Raw genomic sequence first — 20,837 nt, forward strand, 5'->3', positions numbered from 1 at the left:
TAACACTGCTTACTTGCCATCTGATATTGCACTGTCAGGGCTTGCAATTAATCCATAATACATGTAATTCCATTGCAAAAATTGCATACATGTTTAAACTATTCAATAATTTTGTCACAGATCATTCTGTGTCTGAATTCAATGGGAAAAATTAACAGCAAAATTAGGTCAAGAGAGACGAAGCACTTATAAGGTTCATTACATTCCAGGGTCTATGAATGGTGTCTGTACAAATTTCATACTGCTAAATGTTTCTCATATGCATTTCCATGTACATTTATCCATTGTAAATTTCCAATAATTAAAGCTTGTACATCTATTTGTTTGAATGACTACAGCAAGAATAATTAACAAATCAACACATGCTTTCAGTGTGCATTTAACTTTTACTTTAGATTTTGTGAATATTGAAAGAAACGTGTGAAAACTACTATAGTAATCATTGCGCAAAGTGCATGCAGCGAATGACTTGCATTTGTGAAGTTGCTTATCCATAATGGTAAAATATTTTTATAAAATATAGGAAATTAATAACGAGTTCATAAGCAAACACCATACACATGTAAAACCCGATAACTAAGTGCAGTAGGCCTGCAATGGTCACGAGTCACTTTTATAAAAAAATTTAAGCTAAACACATGCACAATTTCATACCCTTTCAATTTCCAGCTAATAAAGTGGACATTATTAACTGGTCAACTGATTGCATCTAATAACAGCAACAAGCCCATCAAACATGTTGGCAGCCTTTGTTTTTGATGTTTATTAAATTGTGAGAATCTTTTATCAACCACCACATTGTCTGCTGCTTGGTTGTATATGCAGTTAAAGAAGAAATACATGTCGGCTATTGTTTGAACAATGATTGCATACAGAATTAATTGAAGACAATCACAAAGAAGACTTACTATCTTTACTCTTGGATCAGTAATAAGTAACATTTCCGATAATGTTTATTTTTACATAACACTTCAAGAACCTGGTGAAGTTGTTAAATTTCAGAAGCTACGCCCATGATCATATTATATTAAAATTCATATGCGAACTCTTCCCCAAAATGATAATAAACGTTTTACACACTATTTCTCATACTTAAAAAAAATTTTTTTTCACAGTGCAAGAAAAATACACGTACATGTATTTAAAATTTCAGGAACCACAGCACGATTGTATTATATTCTAATTCATACACTATCTCTTCCCCAAAATGATAACAAATATTTTATACACTATTTCATGTACTTGAACAAAAAATATTTTTTCATGTGCAAATGAATATACGAAATTTCGGGAGCCATGCCATGACCACGTTAAATCTTAATTCACGTTATTGCGGGGATTATTATGGAGGGGTCGCACTGTGTGTATGTTTGTGTGTGTGTATGTATATATATATATATATATATATATATATAACACAACAGTCAAGGTCTGCAGAGTGCCATCATATCATATAATGTATTGTGCAATCTTAAAACAAGTCATATAGTGAAAGAAGATGTTGGATGGGGATGGGTGTAAAACTATGAGCTTCACTGACAGTTACCAACTTATATTGATCCAAACTGAATGATGAATACTTGAATCACATTGATTGCATGTTTGGTGATATTTAAAGTTTTGCAGAGATCTGTACATATGTATAAGAATTTATAATCATATCAGGATCAATCATGATGTATCATGTGAACAGCATTCTAAGAATAACATGAAGATAGATGTAGCACGAATACATTTCAGTAAACACATGTTTATGTCAAGGTAACTAATTAGCACATATATTGTATGAATTTGATACCTCTATAATTTTTTCTGCTAATTACTTAATTCCATGATAATAAGTTCACACAAACTTATGAAACACTATACATGTATAGCAGATACTCAAAATATTCATAGAAGCCACATAGTCCAACAGTAGTGATATTTTACAATAAGTAATATTCATAGAAGCCACATATGTCCAACAGTAGTGATATTTTACAATAAGTAATATTCACAGAAGCCACATAGTCCAACAGTAGTGATATTTTGCAATAAGTAATATTCATAGAAGCCACATAGTCCAACAGTAGTGATATTTTACAATAAGTAATATTCGTAGAAGCCACATAGTCCAACAGTAGTGATATTTTACAATAAGTAATATTCATAGAAGCCACATAGTCCAACAATAGTGATATTTTACAATAAGTAATATTCACAGAAGCCACATAGTCCAACAGTAGTGATATTTTACAATAAGTAATATTCACAGAAGCCACCTAGTCCAATAGTAGTGATATTTTACAATAAGTAATATTCATAGAAGCCACATATGTCCAACAGTAGTGATATTTTACAATAAGTAATATTCATAGAAGCCACATAGTCCAACAGTAGTGATATTTTACAATAAGTAATATTCAGAGAAGCCACATAGTCCAACAATAGTGATATTTTACAATAAGTAATATTCAAAGAAGCCACATAGTCCAACAATAGTGATATATTACAATAAGTAATATTCACAGAAGCCACATAGTCCAACAGTAGTGATATTTTACAATAAGTAATATTCAAAGAAGCCACATAGTCCAACAATAGTGATATTTTACAATAAGTAATATTCATAGAAGCCATATGTAAATCAGTGCCAGTTAGTTGCAACAGCTGTTTGGAGTCTATGTGATTTGGTTGGACAGCTTTTGGCGGTCTGTTGTTTTGAATAAATAACAGTTGTAACCTGTGCATTGAAGATGAAGAATTTTTGGCTTTATTGTTGATGGTTCAGGTGCAGATTAGATTAACAGTTATCAAATTTTTAAAGAGCTTGTTTACTTATAAAGTGACAAGCTAACAAGAATTTTCACTGATTAGTGATACCTCCTGACAGGTCTGCAGTGGACATTCACTTGTAGAAGATTTTAACAGTTTAATTGATTCAAAGAAATGCAATCTTATTTCTTCAAGAATTCAATACATATCACCTGATTAACAAATAAAACTCTCCTTTACCATGACAGTTATTGTAACTGAAAAATCACTCAAACAAAATTTGTTGAGATGTTATAAAATTTTGGGAGCAGTGACTTTACCATGTTCTATCTGAATTCATGTCATAACAAAGTGTGTTACAGTGGGGGTTTCTTTATAAGTGTGTGTGTGTGTGTGTGTATATATATATATATATATATATATATATATATATATATATATATATATATATATATATATATAAAATCTGTAAATATCTAAATATAATGTTCCTTTTTATATCTGTGTTCATTACCATGTTCTATCTGAATTCATGTCATAACAAAGTGTGTTACAGTGGGGTTTCCTTATAATCTATAAATATCTAAATATAATGTTCCTTTTTATATCTGTGTTCATTACCATGTTCTATCTGAATTCATGTCATAACAAAGTGTGTTACAGTGGGTTTTCCTTATAATCTGTAAATATCTAAATATAATCTTCCTTTTTTTATCTGTGTTCATTTTGTTGTTTTCCAGGTTCTGTGTTGGTTGCTATATATCTGCTAATGATGTGTGTGTATTACTTCACCCCTACTCCCTCATCAGCCAAATGCTAAGAAGTAACAGAGTACTGAGCCAACCGTTGGAAGGGTGTTCATGTTTACATAGTGGTAGTGTCATGAATGATGTAGATGTGTTGGCATAAGCCATTTTTTTGATTATGTACGAGGTTTGTATATCTTTTAAGCACTGTATTGATCTGTTAGTATAGTTCTTTGTGTGAAAGGTTTGTATGTCTTTAAGGCATTGTATTGATCTGTTATTATAATTGTTTATGTGAGAGGTTTGTATGTCTTTAAGGCACTGTATAGATCTATTATAGTACTGTATATACTCACGTAGAAGCCGAATAATTTAGGAAAAAATAGACCTGGAAAAGGGGAGGTCATCTTATTTGCGGGCCAATGTCTAAACTTCACAGTTTTTAAGTCTTTTTGTTGACTACTGTAATGCCTGTAAATCTTGGGACATGAAACAATTTTTTCTGTGTCCTAAGACATAGGCATGTAAAAAAAAGAGTAACTTTCAGTGACCCGACAATTATTAAACTGTTATAAAGTACTATGATTGATTTTGTTATTATTTTGTATGTGCAGATTTTCACATTTCTCCAACACAATATATATAGGTAAATATAGACTTCATAATTTGTGGGCCAGTTGAGTTTACCAGGGAGACCCTGCTGAACTATAATGTACAGTACTTACACATTGCAAAGCATGCATTGCGTCACTTAAATCCTTATTTCCAAATATGCAGATTTTGCTTTATTCATTGTTTTGACCAAATTGCATTCTTCTAGATAACATTTGAGCTAGTCCTTAATAGCTGTTTCATTTATGTTGAATCACACGCTCACGAGTTACTCAATTTCAATGATATAAGTGATCCTACAAATTGAGGTAATATTTTTAAAAAGGTATGCACGTTTAATTGTACAAGCAACATAACCATCATAATTTACTTGTTCACAAAGAGTGATAATAATAAAGGCTAAAATTCTCATATAGTTCAACTAAGATCAACATCAATCAATTTTAGTTTTGTGTTTGAGCTGAACAAACATCATAACTTTCCACACAATGGAAAGCTTGATGTTTCAACGTCTCCTATGTTGATAGTCAGCAAATTCCTTTCGTTTTGCGACAGAAGTACAGGCCAGTTAATCATTACAACCCTGAACCTGGTTTGTGATATGAGGGAATTTTGACCAGTAACTATACAAGTACAATTATGGGTAATTGCCTTTTATTCCTTAATATTAGCACAATTACCTTTAGTTTTGTAAAACAGGGTCAAAGGCATACCTATAAACTTTTCAAAAGCCAAGTAGGGAGATGGAATAAAAAAGATAGAGATTGGGACCTAAAATCTGGAGGTTTTTCATGGCATTTTTAAAGCCTTGTTTTCACTAAATATTGATCGATCTTCCTGGTCCAATATGCGTGAAGTTCGCAAAAAGACTCAACGTTTCTCCCTGTGATGTGCCCTATTTTCCCCCCAGGACATGCCCATTTTTCATATTCTGGTCACCGCTCCGGTGGCCTAGTGGTTAGAGCGTCCGCCTCAGATGCGGGAGGTCGTGGGTTCGATCTCTGGCCGTGTCATACCAGAGACTTAAAAAATGGTACTAACAGCTGCCTCGCTTGGCGTTCAGCATTAAGAGGTTAGTGTTAGAACTGATTGGCCTGGTGTCAGTATAATGTGACTGGGTGGGACATCATGCTACATGTCTGCGGCATGATGCCCCAGTGCTAGACATCACTATAAACTGCCACATTGCAGACATTGTAGCGATATGACTGAGAAATTGTTAAAGCTACATTAAAAATAAAAATCACATCACATCACATATTCTGGTCAGCTGTGGTCAAACTGCATAATAGCTAAAGATTAGTCTTAAATAAAAAAGCAAGAAAGCCAGCACGACTAATTAAAAGTTAATCCTTATCAATGCAACTAGTTTTTGAAAACAATTGGCCCTCCACCGTAATTCAAAGAAACCATGTTCTACACTACTGTGTGTTATGCAAGCACCAGCAATTGATTGGCAAATAAAGGATTCACAATTTTGTTGAACTAAAGATTCCAAAATAACCAGCTTCATGGTACCATACATGTGGCAACTATTTTCCCCTCTTTGTGTATCCGATCATATTCCTTTATTATCGACTCGTAAAGCATTTAATATTGTTTATTATAAAACGTATTCTGGATTAATTTTTTTGAGGACACATTTGCTGCGTGGTACGTATTTTCATTCCTTCTTTTAATTTAATGATGTTAATTATCATTGGCATATATGGTATAAAAATGCCAAGTGTTCACTCTTGTAAGTTCGTGGGAATTGTGTTATAGCAGATGGACTTACAGCATTCGTAATGATTATTCTTGGGATCGAAATTAATTGTGGAAGATTTTATTGTTGTGGTTAACTTTTTTGTTCTGGTTAATTTTTTTATTTTTTCATTATTGTAGAGGTAAAAATAATCATTAATTTACTTGAATAATATTTAACATTCTATTTAGTGAAGAAGCGAATTATTTATAGTAAAGTAATTATTTCATCACAACAATAATTCACAGGTGATACAACATGTTGGACTTTTCTTGTTTAGAAGATGAAAATCAAAGATATATTGTAATAATCAGGAGTTCTCTGCAAAAATCAGAAGATACGAAATCTGGAGGTAGGCGTGGAGCATCCCCAAGAATCAGAAGTTTTTTTTCCCTCCCAGCGTGAAAGTTGACAGGTATGGTGTAAGGTCACATACATCAAAGCAAACTACAACTCAGCTTTTACGGTATTAGCATCGAACCGTATTGTTTTTTCGTTGTGTTGTCATATTGGGATTATATTTTAATGAGTTAGATATTTACAATTTCTAAGCAAAGTAAAAATGTAATTACTGGTGCACTGATATAAAATGTCCAATGCACTATTGCATAAACAAACAATAATTGAGTCAGAAAGGAGAGGTAGTGTTACAGCAACTCATGAATGCTCAATTCTTGTCATCGTTCAATCAAATTATACAATTCAATCAAATTATACACAAATCTAAATTAGGCAGAAACAATAAGAAAACAGAAAATTAAATTAAATACTTTTCAAACAAGTTTATACCATTTCTTTTTAATAATCATGCATGCCAACCTAGATATAAGTATACATGTAATTTTTTTTAATACAAGTTTGCCTAAATAAATGCATTTAGAACTTACCTCATGCATCTTGAGATGTCTTGGGTTTGTAAGTTGACTTCTACATGGGTCATGCACTTTTTAGTGTTTATACCTGTTCAGTTTGGGGGTCAGCTTATACATGACCAGGCTTATACACAAGTATATACGGTAGTTATTTTTGTGAGAACTTTAAGGCATTGTATAGATCTTTTATAATAGTTGTTTTGTAGTTGTTCATGTGAGAGGTTTGCATGTCTTTAAGGCACTGTATTGATCTGTTATTGTAGAGTTCTGATATATATATATATATATATATATATATTAACTTTTATTTGTTACTCAGGCATCACATGTCTGACATGTATTGTATGTATTGATCAGTTAGTATGTTACTCAGTTAGACAGTACAATTCTGACAGATTATGTGTTGGTCAGTTAGACAGTTCAGTACTGACATATTAATTTGTGTCTGTTGCTGAGTTAGACAGTACAGTACTGACATAGATCATGTGTTGCTCAGTTAGACAATAAAATACTGAAACATGTTAACTTGTATGTGTTATTCAGTTAGACAATACTGTACTGACAAGTTAACTTGTATGTGTTACTCAGACAATACTGTACCGACATGTTAATTTTGTATGTGTTAGTCAGACAATACTGTACTGACATGTTAACTTATGTGTGTTACTCAGACAATACTGTACTGAAACATGTTAACTTGTATGTGTTACTCAGACAGTACTGTACTGACATGTTAACTTGTATGTGTTACTCAGACAATACTGTACTGACATATGTTAACTTGTATGTGTTGCTGAGTTAGATTGTACAGTACTAACATGTATTGTGTGTTACTCTTTTAGTACAGTACTGACATATATTAACTTGTATGTGTTACTTAGTGTCATATAATTTACCAGTAGTTTGTATCTCTCCCCTCTCCCCCAAAATTACATGCTGGGGATAGGACATAGGTTTTGCTATTTTTGTCTGTCTGTCCATAAACGTTTTTGTTTCATTGTCAGAGGTCTAGGTTTCTGACTGAAGAAAGAAAAATTATTTCTAGACAATAACTTGAGTGTTTCATCTTTTATTTTACAATGCTTTGTGGATGACTTACTCTTGGGGTAAGGAAAAAGCATATTAGTTTTGGGTCAAATGTAAGAGATAAAAGTCACTGTTACTGAGAAATGAAAAACTATTTTTTCACAATGACTTATCCGGGTGGGCACTAGGTGGCTGCATGGTCTAAAGCATTTGTCTTTTCATAACACTACTATCTCACCTCTGTCAAAATGGTTCAAGTCTCAGGCTCAATCAGTGTAAGTATGTGAGAAAGCTTGCCACTAGCTTCATGTTAGTCAGTGGTTCTTTCTGTGGTTTATCCCAGTTCATTGTCCACCAGTTATACTGGCCACTTTTATGGCCTATCTTACTCTAAATAATGGTGTTAAGCCGCAAAACAATGACAACTTTGTCCTTCATCACATACTTGGACCAATATTTGTGAATGGCTTGCACTTGGCATAAGGAAGAGTCCTATCAATTTCATGAGCAAAAGGTTAAAGATCAATGTTAATTGTTTCTGAAAGAAGATAAACAATAGATTTATTCATGAAAAGAGGATTGACTGGGCTAACCAGATACGCATACACTGATGCACATGGTCTCTTGGCAGAATATCTTCAGGACCTCTGAACATTGCAACATAATTTTCTGAGAACATTGAATTTCTAACAACAACCAACCAACCAACCAGTCAACGAGCCAACAAGCCAACTTACCAATCAACCAACCAAATGACAAAATAAAACAAATAAAAAATGTTAAACCGGAAGCTAATATAACTACTACATTTTCGATTGACTTATGTAACAAAACACATGTTATTAGTGCATCATGCATGTTTACAAATCAACCGTCATTTTATATACGTAGAAATTTGCAGACAAATACATTTTTAGAAGGTATCGCTGACTTAATGAGGTTGACAATGCCATTTCCTACTCCTCTTCCAAACAATAACATGAGTTCATCAGTGATGACCATACTTAGTGGCTGGCTTGCAAAAGAGGTAAAAAAGAAACTAGTTAATTTCAGAGTTAACAGGAAGCAGGTTGAGGTCACTGTGACTGAAAGAAGAAAAATGGTTTCAGCACAATAACATAACTTCTGCATCAAATATCTAGGCCAAAGTTTGTGGATGGGATAAGAAAGAAACCTAGCAATGTTGGGTTCATATTGTCAAAGGTTAAGGTCATTGACTGAAAGAAGAAAAATGGTTTATGGACAATAACATTAGTTCTACATTACTGACCAGAATCAAAATGTGTGGACAGCTTGCACTTGGGGTGGAAGAAGGTCAAGATCACGGAATGAAAGATCATCCACCCATCCATTAGAACAAGTTTGTTCTTTCATCACCTTCTAAACTTCTTGGAGGATTGTCATCAAACTTGATACACACATTCATTATCCCAAATTCCTGAAAATGGTTCTGCTTGTATATCCACCTGGCCACCACTGCCTCTATCCTGAAAATCTTATCTCTTACCTTCTTGAAGGGATTGATAACTAAATATGAGGTTCACTAAAAGACTTCTTTTGATATTTAATTGTTCCTAAATGAAAATGGTGACAATCTGATGTCCAATATGGCCATCACAGGATCCATCTTGAGATCGTATTATTGCTACTCCTGAACAGAAAGTCATCATCATGGCGGTTTCACCAGAAGATTTTGTATGATGTCTAGTTGTTTCTAAAAAAAATTGTGCCAGCCTGATATCCAGCATGGTTGCCACTTTGACTTTTTTGTAAACCTTGTTATCACTACAGCACCAGAATAAGAGCAGTGGGCATTACTAAAAGACTTCTCATGATGTCTAGTTGGTCCTAAGTGAAGTGATATGCAATATAGCCACCACAAAGCCATTTAAAAAAAATTGTTGTTGCTACACTTCCTGAACAGAAAGTCATATCAATGTGAAGTTTTCACTAGAAGACTTCTTATGATATCTAGTTAGTTCCTAAGATGTCTGTTTTGTTGTAAATGAAAATGGTGCCAGTCTGATATCCAGTATGGCCACTATGGCAGATACCTTGAAAATCTTGTTATCACTGCTTCTTCTAAACAGAAAGTCATATTGACATAGAGTTTCAACTGATGATTAGTTATGACATATACTAGCTTCCTAATGAAAATGAGGCTGATCTGACCTCAAAAATGCCTGCCACAATGAAGATGTTGAACATTTTGTCATTAATTCTCCTGCCTGTGTAGCCATATTGCCATGGTGTTTTCACCAGAAGTCTTCTAATGGTGTATATTTCATCCTAAATGAAAATGGTTCTAATAGTACATCCAGTATGACTGCCACAGTGGCTAATTTGAAAATCTTATCACTCAAAAATATCCGATATGATTTGAACAATCAGCATTTAAAAGAAGAGGTGGTCTTATCTTGAATTCCTGGAAATTCTCTTTTGACAGCAGTGTCAGTCCCTTTGAAGGACTTTTGTTTTAGGTTACCATGGGAAAGAAGTGTAGCATAAGTAGTGTAGAAAGTGAAATAGCTGCATCATATGGTTTTAGCATTATAGTTTAAAATTTGTTAACTGGATCCTGGAGCAGTTTGAGCAGTATCAAACTGGAAGATAAGGTTGTAGTATGAATAATATAAAATTTCAGGGTATTGGAAGATACAGTTGTAGTAATATAACAGTTGAGAGCAGTGGACTAAAGGTTACTTTTTTGTAGCAGTCTTTGCATAAATGGGGGACCAGGAATATATGTTTCTCTAGATTACTCTTATTCTATAATTCTAGAATGCAACATAAAAAAATTTGTTCTCAATTATCCTACATGTTTCATGCCAGCACATCTTTCTGTTTGCATTTAGTATTAATTTACAAGAGATGTAGAAATGTTTGTAATTCACACAAAAAATGCTTGTCCTATTGACTGTCAGATTTATCCAGTGTGTCTGACTGAATCTCTTGAATCAATTGACATGAATGAAATAAAATTGAGTGCTCGTTTACTGTTTCCACATTTACATTGTGCTAACATTTTTATAAATATTTACATTTAAATTTATTATTTTATCAAATTTATAACCTTAGATTTGTGAAGAAATGTAACATATTTGTGGATTTTTAGTTTTGTTTAAATGTTAAATGAGTTAAATTTTTCTAGTTTTGCTTTACATTCAGAGAAAACTAATGACTCCATGATTTATATATACATACTGTTATTACATCTTCATTGATACGGCTAATTGATTTGTGATATGACCTTGTGTCTTTTATATGTTATACTTATACTGTTTCCATCTTATTCTCAAAAGCTTTATTGATTACATTTTTCAAACAGTATTCAGACTGCTAGGTGTAAGCTGAACTTAGGTTTTACCTGTTGTATGTCAGCATAATCCCATCATCCAGTTAGCATTCTGGGATAGTGCTTGAAATACATGACCCTACTGTTCAAATTTACCTTTTATTTTGAAATTTGCTCCCATGCTAAATACAAAACTTGGAGTTTAACCTGAATGTCATTGCACATTACGATTTAAACGAGATGATTTATAGATGATCTGCCTGATTGACCATCCTTCTGAATTTGTTTACCAAGTATGTTGATTTCAAATAAATTTGGCTTGTAACTTTATATTACTGAGTCTTCATTGAGTTTTATTTTCACCATTCCATGACTTAATTAAAAGGAGTTATGTCCCATGACTTTGGTTTGTGCAGCATAACTTATTAAGGATTATTAGATTTCATCTAAATTTTGCTTGTAGCTATTTAATAATAAAACCTTGAATACTTTAAGCATGCCGCAACATCATCTGGAGGACTTAGTGTCCGTGATCCTAATTGTCATTAATATACAAAACGGCTGGGGGGGGGGGCGTGGTTTAAAGCTCTCACCATTACGGATCACTGCCATCTCACCTCTGTCTGCGTGGGTTAGAGTCTCAGATTCAGCCAATGTGGGTATGTGAGAAAGTTTGCCGGTAGCTTCTCGTGGGTTGGTTCTTTCTGGGGTTTTCCTGGGTTCTTCCTCCACCATTAATACTGGCCACCATGTATAGCCTATCGTGTGCTGAAGAAATGGCATTAAACCCAACAACAACAACAACAACAACAAAATGGCAATCAAATGGAATAATTTTTAACAGTCATCAAAGATCATTATTAAAATTTGAAGCAATATGTCTAAAGGTTTGCACATATAATTACAGTCAATATTTCTCAATTTTTAAAAAAATGATCATTTGAAAAGAAAGATTAGAAATTATATAGACAAGGGAAATACTCTTGTGAATGTAAATTCAGAAAAACCTTTGCTTTATCATAAAAGTGATGTCTTTCTTGGAAATGACAAGTTTGGTGATGCAATTAATTCTTCATTGTGATTCTCGTGGGTCGGTGGTTCTTTCCGGGGTTTTCCCGGGTTCTTCCTCCACCATTAATACTGGCCGCCATGTATAGCCTATCATGTGCTGAAAAATGGCGTTAAACCCCACAACAACAACAACAACATTGTGATTGAAAGATATCAACTTGATTTGTCATTCTTTGTTTCCAAATTGTACAAGTTACAATATCAATGCTTTATACTAAAAAATTTTAGCTATCAAGAAAAGTGACCCTTTTTCAAACTTGAACAACTTGTAAAATACTATAGCTTAACATGTATCAACTGTTAAGTGTATTTTTTTCTGAATTTGAGTAACATTCTATTTTTTATACATGCTAAGACTCATTTATATTCTTCATTTATGTATGACATTGTATGTATGCATGTGTGTGAGAGAGAGAAAGAGAAAGTTTGCACCAGATATTTACACCTCTCCCTCAATAACTCGCACACAACGGGGTCCACAAACATAGACCACACTATAAGCGAGGCGTGAGTTACAGAGGGACCTCCCAAAATTTGAAAAAATCACTTTGACATCGAGAAACCATGGATGGGGGGGATGGGAAAGCGGCGTTAGGGAACTGGGCTGTTTATTGACTGAATCCTTTTACATCCACGTTGATAATAATTTTTAATAATGCGCTCTTTCTAATGAAGTTGTTCATTATTCTGTTTAAATAACATTTATTTTCAAAATGTCCAACATATGAAAGATTGTTCCAAATGGTTTCAACAACCATCACATGTATGTGAAAAAATCTGTATTACATCACTGCTTTTTGTTTTCTTGATGAGTCTGGTTCCCGTAGTGGTGTTTAATATTATCCTGCTAAATCATGAGTCCCAAGAGCAGGGAACTAGACTAACTGTTGATACACCGGCAAGCAAATGTTTTTTTCTTCTCAAAACACACAACATTTATTTCGTGTGACAATCATCTGCATCGAAACTCAATTTTTGTATTGTTCAATTAGTACAATACTGATGTTGTGATTTCATTGGAAGTAATAATGAAACTTCTTATCATTCTTGAGGATATCTCTAAGTGCCAGTTCAAGAATCCTCCGAAACTCACTTGCCGACAATGGAATGTATCTGTGAAATCAAGCTCTTTATTTTATGAAGTATTCATTTTGCTTGGCTGCCTTGTTATCTTTGATCACAGTAATGAAAGAGTTGGTTAATTTAATTCAGTTTATGTTTCATACACAATAACATTTATAAGTGTTTGATTGATCAAATGAAGTGAGTTCACCCGATATATGACTGGGGCCGCTAGATTCTAAGTTTATTGGATTTTCATTTCTTTTAACTTTTCTTTTATCCCACCTCCTTTATTTGATTCAAAACACATAGTTAACGTGATAATACAAAGGAGGCCAGCTTTTAATTCACTGCAATAATACAACAAATACTTCCAGAAGTCAGTTATCAAAACAAGGTCAGCACTTAATTAGGTTCTCAGAGAAACGCTCGCGGACATAGTTGTTATGGTAGATTGATGCATTTCACGTTTAATTTCAAGAGGACACATTGCATTTATGATGATTACACTTAAAAGGATCTAAAAGATAGAACTAGAACACAAATTTCAATTGATAAAAAAAATATTTAATTTGTATTTATTAAAGTACTACCTCCACTCGGCATAATTTACATTTTCATTCATCTAAATTTCCTTACATGTCGTTAATTGCGGTGTACTAGGAATATCATTTGGAAAGAAAATGTAAAAAATTGTATGACCTATTTTTAAATTTGATATTTGATAGTGTTGATTAAAATTTCCAGGTCCTATCTACCGTTTTTGACGATAAAACAAGCGATACATCAAAGTTTCCATTACCAATTTTGATCGTGATTTTCTTCAAGTTCAACAAATAGGGATCAATTTTTGGTGCATTTTCTGGTTTTAAAAAATGGGTTCCACGTCTGACCCCGCGTTATAAGCAGGTTCGCGAGATATCAGGGCGTGAGTTATCGAGGGATAGGTGTATTTGCATTTATTATTATTATTATTATTATAAACTGCAAGTGAAAAGTAAGGAATTTGTAGAATCCAAACAGCAAGTTTCAATTCAAAAATTAAAAAAGACAGGCTCTGTTGTGTAATTTTGCTAAGGATTCTTGACTTTCAAGCAAATTTAGTATGCATCTTTATATTGCTAACACATTGAATAATTTAGATTTCTAGAGTTCCATGACATCATTTAAAGGAATAATGGCTCTTAATTATCGGTCCTACTGAGTTCGGTCTCAGCAGCTTTCCTTTACTGAGTATTGATTGATTTCAACCAAATATGGTATGTACTTCCATACTAATGAAAGCTGGAAAGATGGATTTTCAGCATTTCCATTTTTAATTTGGGGTGGCTGTGTGGTTTAAAGCACTAGCCTTTACTGATCACTGCCATATTACCTATCTCCACATGGGTTCAAGTCTTGAGCTCAGCTAATATGGGTATATGAGTAAGCCTGCCAGTAGCCTCCAATAGGTCAGTGGTTTTTACCAGTGGTTTCCCAGGTTCTTCTTCCATCAGTTATACTGGCTTCCATGTATAGCCTATCTTGCATTGAGAAATTGTGTTAAACCCCAGAACAACAGCATCTTCAGTTTGAAGAGTTATGGTTCTTGTGCATCTTCTCCAAACTTTGGTTTCCTCTCATCGTATCCTTTAAGTCCCTGCTGAGCAGATGTTAGTAAGTTGGGTGCTTTGCAATGCTACCATCACTAGCAATTACAGTATACATTTAATCTGAAAGAGCATTATTCAAGACCTTTAAGGATTAATAAAGTTTTGATCTGAATTGAGATAAGTGTGGCTATATTTATGAATCTACCTGGCAAGCTATCTCAGGCCCATTCAGTCCTCTTGTCTGTCATGAATAAATCTGGCTTTTAGATCCATGTAAACTAGGTTAACAGTCTCAGCCCCAGTCAGTCCTCCTGTCTTTCATGAATAACATGGCTTTTAGATCCATGTAAACTAGGTTAGCAGTCTCAGGTCCAGTCAGTCCTCTTTTCATGAATAAATCTGGCTTTTAGATCCATGTAAACTAGGTTAGCAGTCTCCGGTCCAGTCAGTCCTCTTTTCATGAATAAATCTGGCTTTTAGATCCATGTAAACTAGGTTAGCAGTCTCCGGTCCAGTCAGTCCTCTTTTCATGAATAAATCTGGCTTTTAGATCCATGTAAACTAGGTTAGCAGTCTCCGGTCCAGTCAGTCCTCTTTTCATGAATAAATCTGGCTTTTAGATCATGTAAACTAGGTTAGCAGTGTCAGACCCAGTCAATCCTCTTGTCTTTCATGAATAAATCTGGCTTTTAGATCCATGTAAACTTGGTTAACAGTCTCAGACCCAGTCAATCCTCTTGTCTTTCATGAATAAATCTGGCTTTTAGATCCATGTAAACTAGGTTAGCAGTGTCAGACCCAGTCAATCCTCTTGTCTTTCATGAATAAATCTGGCTTTTAGATCCATGTAAACTTGGTTAACAGTCTCAGACCCAGTCAATCCTCTTTTCATGAATAAATCTGGCTTTTAGATCCATGTAAACTAGGTTAGCAGTCTCAGGCCCAGTCAGTCCTCTTGTCATGAATAAATCTGGCTTTTAGATTCATGTAAACTAGGTTAGCAGTGTCAGGCCCAGTCAATCCTCTTGTCTGTCATGAATAAATCTGGCTTTTAGTTCCATGTAAACTAGGCTAGCAGTCTCAGGACCAGTCAATCCTCTTGTCATGAATAAATCTGGCTTTTAGATCCATTTAAGTTATGTTAATAGTCTCAGGTCCAGTCAATCCTCTTGTCTTTCATGAATAAATCTGGCTTTTAGATCCATGTAAACAAGGTTAGCAGTCTCAGGCCCAGTCAATGGTCTTGTCATGAATAAATCTGGCTTTTAGATCCATGTAAACTAGGTTAGCAGTCTAGGCCCAGTCAATCGTCTTGTCATGAATAAATCTGGCTTTTAGATCCATGTAAACTAGGTTAACAGTCTCAGGTGTGGATCCATGATTATTAAACCAGAAATAACCCAAAAATTGATTCCTATATGTTGAACTTGAACAAAATCACGGTCAAAATCAGTAACGGAAACTTTGATGCATCTTTCGTTTTATCATCGAAAATGATAGATAGGACCTGGAGATTTCTATTCTAGTTCTATATTTTAGTTCATTTTAAGTGTAATCGTCATAAATGCAATTTGTCCTCTTGTAATTAAACATAAAATGCGTCAATCTACCTCTGCGCCGATTACATTCAAGACGGGCTAGCATCACATTTTCACGTGTATGACCAAGACTACTATCTTTTCTATCAACGGTAAATTGTCTTGGATCATTATTTGAATATCGCCACAACATTATACAATTACAACTTGCACAATGATTATTCTGCTGCTTTTTTAGCGCTATGATAAATTCAACATCGAGATCAAAGTCTCGGAGGTTTTTTTTGTCACTTTGTTTATAACCAGCTAATTTTTTACTTACTATATCACTATCATCGAGGACAATTCTCCGCAGCTGAGATATTCTTCTGACTCAAGTCACTGCAAGATAAACTAAGTTTGACCACTCGACACCATCATTGACAATCCAAACTTGAGTATCAGAGATGGTTAACCCCTGAGATGAGTGAATTGTCATCGCGTATCCCAGTGTCCATGGAGTCTTATCCGTGTTCAGCGTATCCTCAACAACACTGACATCAACCAAAACAACATCATTTAATACAAGATTCTGTTTCTCAGTCTGTCCTGGTATATCAATGTCGATATTTTGTCGTCATGTATCAGCTGGTCTATAACACAATGGTACACGTAGATCTGAAAAATTTTATTATGCATCTGAAATAACCTCTGTTGAAGTGTATCACGAACTATCTTTCTACTTGCCACTATTAAATCATTTGGTCTCCACACTTGCAAAAAGTCGTTCACAGAAGTTTCTCATTTTACTTATTATTTCAAACTGAATTGTATTCGGTTGTAGTCTGATTAATTTTATAAACTCCCTTAATTCTACATCAAGAGATCTATGATCATCAGTTATCTCCTCGTAATAATCCACAAAATTCTTTAGCCACCCGTGTGGAGATGGCCCAACAAACGGCGGTGGTTGACCATGATTGCTGCACATGACCACATCTGTATTTTTCAATAATAGCCAATCTAGAAACATCTTTAATGTATCTAGCGACACTGTACATATTTCAACCCAAATAATAACTTTTGGAATATATTTCTCTCCCATTCGATCAAGGAGTACATGTGTCTCCCTTCCATCGAAAAAACCTGTGATAAAGGATGATGATACTTATATCATGATTGCACTCCTCGTTCTCTTATTTCTCTTGTGAGTCTGTCTTTAGGTGTTAAAACAACCATATCATCTGAATTCTGTCGAAATAATTCAATCACTCGAGATGTTTTACCAGACCCCCCCCCCCCGTCCATTTAGATAGACCATCTTGTGTCTGGATTCTGGATCATACACAGAAGGTGCAGATGATTCTGATATCTGATTATTTTTTAAATAAATATCTTTGATTTCAACATCTGTGGATTCAGAATAATTATATCACATTTCTTGTTTTATTCTCCATTTACCCCATGATGCATCATGAGCAGTAAACTGAGTCAGTAATTCTTAAATTTTTTTGTGATATAGAATGAATCCATTGCAACTCTGACTGCAGTGGTAGGGAATCTATTTATCATCGATAATAAATTTATAGAAACATAAGCAAGCTTTGAAGATCTTAAATGAGTAAACTGAGGTGACTCGCCATCAATATAACCAACAATTGTACCTAATCATGTTCCGTTTGACAAGTAGGTGTTTTGTCGACTTACAAATGTATCTCTCTTTGTTGCATCGGCGATTATAAAATCGTATTCAGTATCGTCTAGAATTAATCATGCACAATGTCGTTTATGATCATATGCCCCACCTTGAGTACATTTACAGATTATTCTTCAACCGAGATCCTTTGCAGTTTTATCATCATCAGGTGGTGGCAACCAAACTTCTTTCTGAGTACGGTATGATATAATTGCCTCACCTACAATCAATGGTATCAACATCGCTGCATTGAGCATATATTGTAATAAAACTATTGGTGTCCAACGTTTTTCTGAAAAGTGCCTACCAAACCAAGCATAACAGATTGGATGAAGACCTTTAGCAAACTGAATGATACAATACGAGCAAATCCGGTCAGAGTAAAATCATTTAGTGGTCCATTTATCTATTCATCTCGTGTGTGCAGTGTCCAAATCTTTTAAAATATCCAGAACACTCCATAACCAAGAAAACTTCCCAGATAACACGCGACCATATCAACCGAGATATAATCTCTCAAACTCTTCCATATTTTATTTTAGACAAATATTAAATAAAAAATATTATATATACAATGACTCAAATAAGGAATCAATGCAAGTGGTTGATGATAGTGTCTTCATCTCTGTGTAACAAATCTTGCGTAAATGAATTCTGCGAACAGCATTTGCAAAGCGTAAAGAGAGGGAGTCTTGGTCCAAAACCATGCTTATCTTAGATTCACGGTCAAGGGGAAGAGGTATTTCTCTCATAAATTTATATTCGAATGTTTCTTTGGGGTGATTAAAGACGGTCTTGTGATTGATCATATTAACGGACAAAACCTCAATAACTCTTTGCACAACCTTCAAGCTATCACACACAGAGAGAATTCTGCACGTGGTAATTCTGGTAGATGTAAAATTTCTGCAATGAAGGCAGTTAAATCGCTAAATATTGAGACCGGTGAAGGAAAAAGTATTTCAGTTAATGACCGTGGCTGGCAGGTATTTCGGTATTCACTCGCAAGGGGTACAACGTGTTGCTGATAAAATACAAAAATCAGCGTTTTCACACAAGTATAAAAAATGAATTTCATTTTGTTATATTCCATAGTGATTTATAAAATCAACAGCGATAACTCTGCCGCGGATATGTAACGCGGTTGATAGAGTTATCGTTGTCCCTGGATTTGTAAAGGGGGATAGACTTCAGAATACTTGCAAATAAATGTTTTTTTGTCATTGTAACCGCGCGATCATACAATTTAAATGTCCACATGACAATTGACATAACACATTAAAGAAAATATTTAACTTACCTCCGTAAACTTCAGTCCAGATTGACTAGAAAGTCGCTGATTCTCCATCTTTATAGTTATACATAATACAGCCCTGCGGCATTAATTGGGGCGCTATCTGTGGTCATTGTATGCCATGACAACAACGATTTACGGCCTATGTTCATGAAAGAAAGCAATCGTTGTTCCTCAGTAATCGATGGAGTCATTACTGGCATCCATAGCGACAGTTTTGCTAGTGTTACGTTACAAGTATCAACTGCGTCAGCACGCCATATCGCATCATTATCGGTAGGTTTTCTGACAAGCACTATTGTGTGTTTAGCGCCGAACATAACCTTTCTGACATTTCTGCAAAATTCAAAAATATGAGACAGTGGAATCGCGCACGAAAACTCTTCATTGTCGTTTAGCATTTCTCGACGTGTGGTAAATCCTAAGTTGTGATTTACATTCATTGATATCACTGCAAGTGTTTCTGCGTTTCCAATCGCGTTTTTCACATTACCCACGGTTACGTTTCCGTGCTCTGGGTGATCTGGTATGTCTTTTGCAAACATCAATGTTGGGCCGGCTGATCTCATGTAGTCATCGGAGTATCTTGCAAGACCAAGTATCGTCTTGGCCACGTCGACATTTTCAAGACACGATTCAATATTTTCTCCGTCAGTCATGTATATAGCACTGTTAAATAACACCATTATGCCGTTGTTAACAACCCCAACTCGATCGCAATCTCTGTGTGCTGTATCATCTGCTTTTAAAATTCTACTTTCAACTTCGATGAATGCCTCGGAGGGTAGGTTATATCTACTTGTATCCTGAACTTGTAATTCGATTCTTCCACGTGAGTCAGGTACACGTGCATCATAAGAATAATATAGATAATCAAGTACAGACTCGTCTTTGGTAACTGGTGCATCTACGTCAAATGCTGGGTCAGATATACGTTTAAACGATTTATTATAATAGTGTTTTTCCAAATGAGGGTGGATTATTTACCGTCTCCGCCTTGACTTTGTCCGAAGACCACTTTCCACTCTCAGATTTGCGGTTATGTTTTTTTTTCTCTTTCTTTTTCTGTTAGTGGCTACACATCTTGATTTATCAAGGTTGCTAGTTTTTTATTTGCGGCCTGGTTTTTATTTTACTGACATTCGCAGGCATAACCTCGGTGGATGGAAATTTTACTGGTTGTACCGTCTGACGTCTGCGTAATAGTCGTGTTATTCTGTCGTTGATTGCCGTGAAGGCTTTACCAGTAGTACTGGCAACTACATCAGGAGCTTTTTCACGAATAGCGTCGATAGCTTTCATTGATAGTTGTTTTGCAATTGGTCCTGCTTTTGGAGCCATTCCTCTGAATAATCCCTGAACAACATCACCAAGTCCGTCTCCGTAATATGCTCCATATACAGGTAATCGTGAGTTTACTGCTCTGATCATTACAGGTCTGTGTTCACCATCGTGTATGCTCATCTTATTTACTTACCTTCTCTAATCATTTAGTCACTGTAGTCATCAGTGATTTCATCGATAAGTTCCCGATAAATGTTAATATCCATGAC

The 20,837-nt window shown here is 34.7% G+C and overlaps 1 protein-coding gene across 1 annotated transcript in view; it reads left to right on the forward strand.

The window, feature by feature from the left end:
- LOC149797470 (uncharacterized) overlaps nt 1–11,382 on the forward strand; it is a 116,078-nt gene extending 104,696 nt beyond the window's left edge. Inside the window, exon 21 of the mRNA XM_089962280.1 lies at nt 3,498–11,382. Coding sequence (XP_089818406.1) covers nt 3,498–3,577 — 80 coding nt within the window. The 3' untranslated portion in view covers nt 3,578–11,382. The remainder of the gene's footprint in view (nt 1–3,497) is intronic.
- Nucleotides 11,383–20,837: the final 9,455 nt, after the last annotated feature.

Source organism: Sinohyriopsis cumingii, chromosome 6 (genome assembly GCF_028554795.1).
Source record: "Sinohyriopsis cumingii isolate HCF-2022 chromosome 6, ASM2855479v2, whole genome shotgun sequence".
In the NCBI taxonomy this organism is placed as follows: domain Eukaryota; kingdom Metazoa; phylum Mollusca; class Bivalvia; order Unionida; family Unionidae; genus Sinohyriopsis; species Sinohyriopsis cumingii.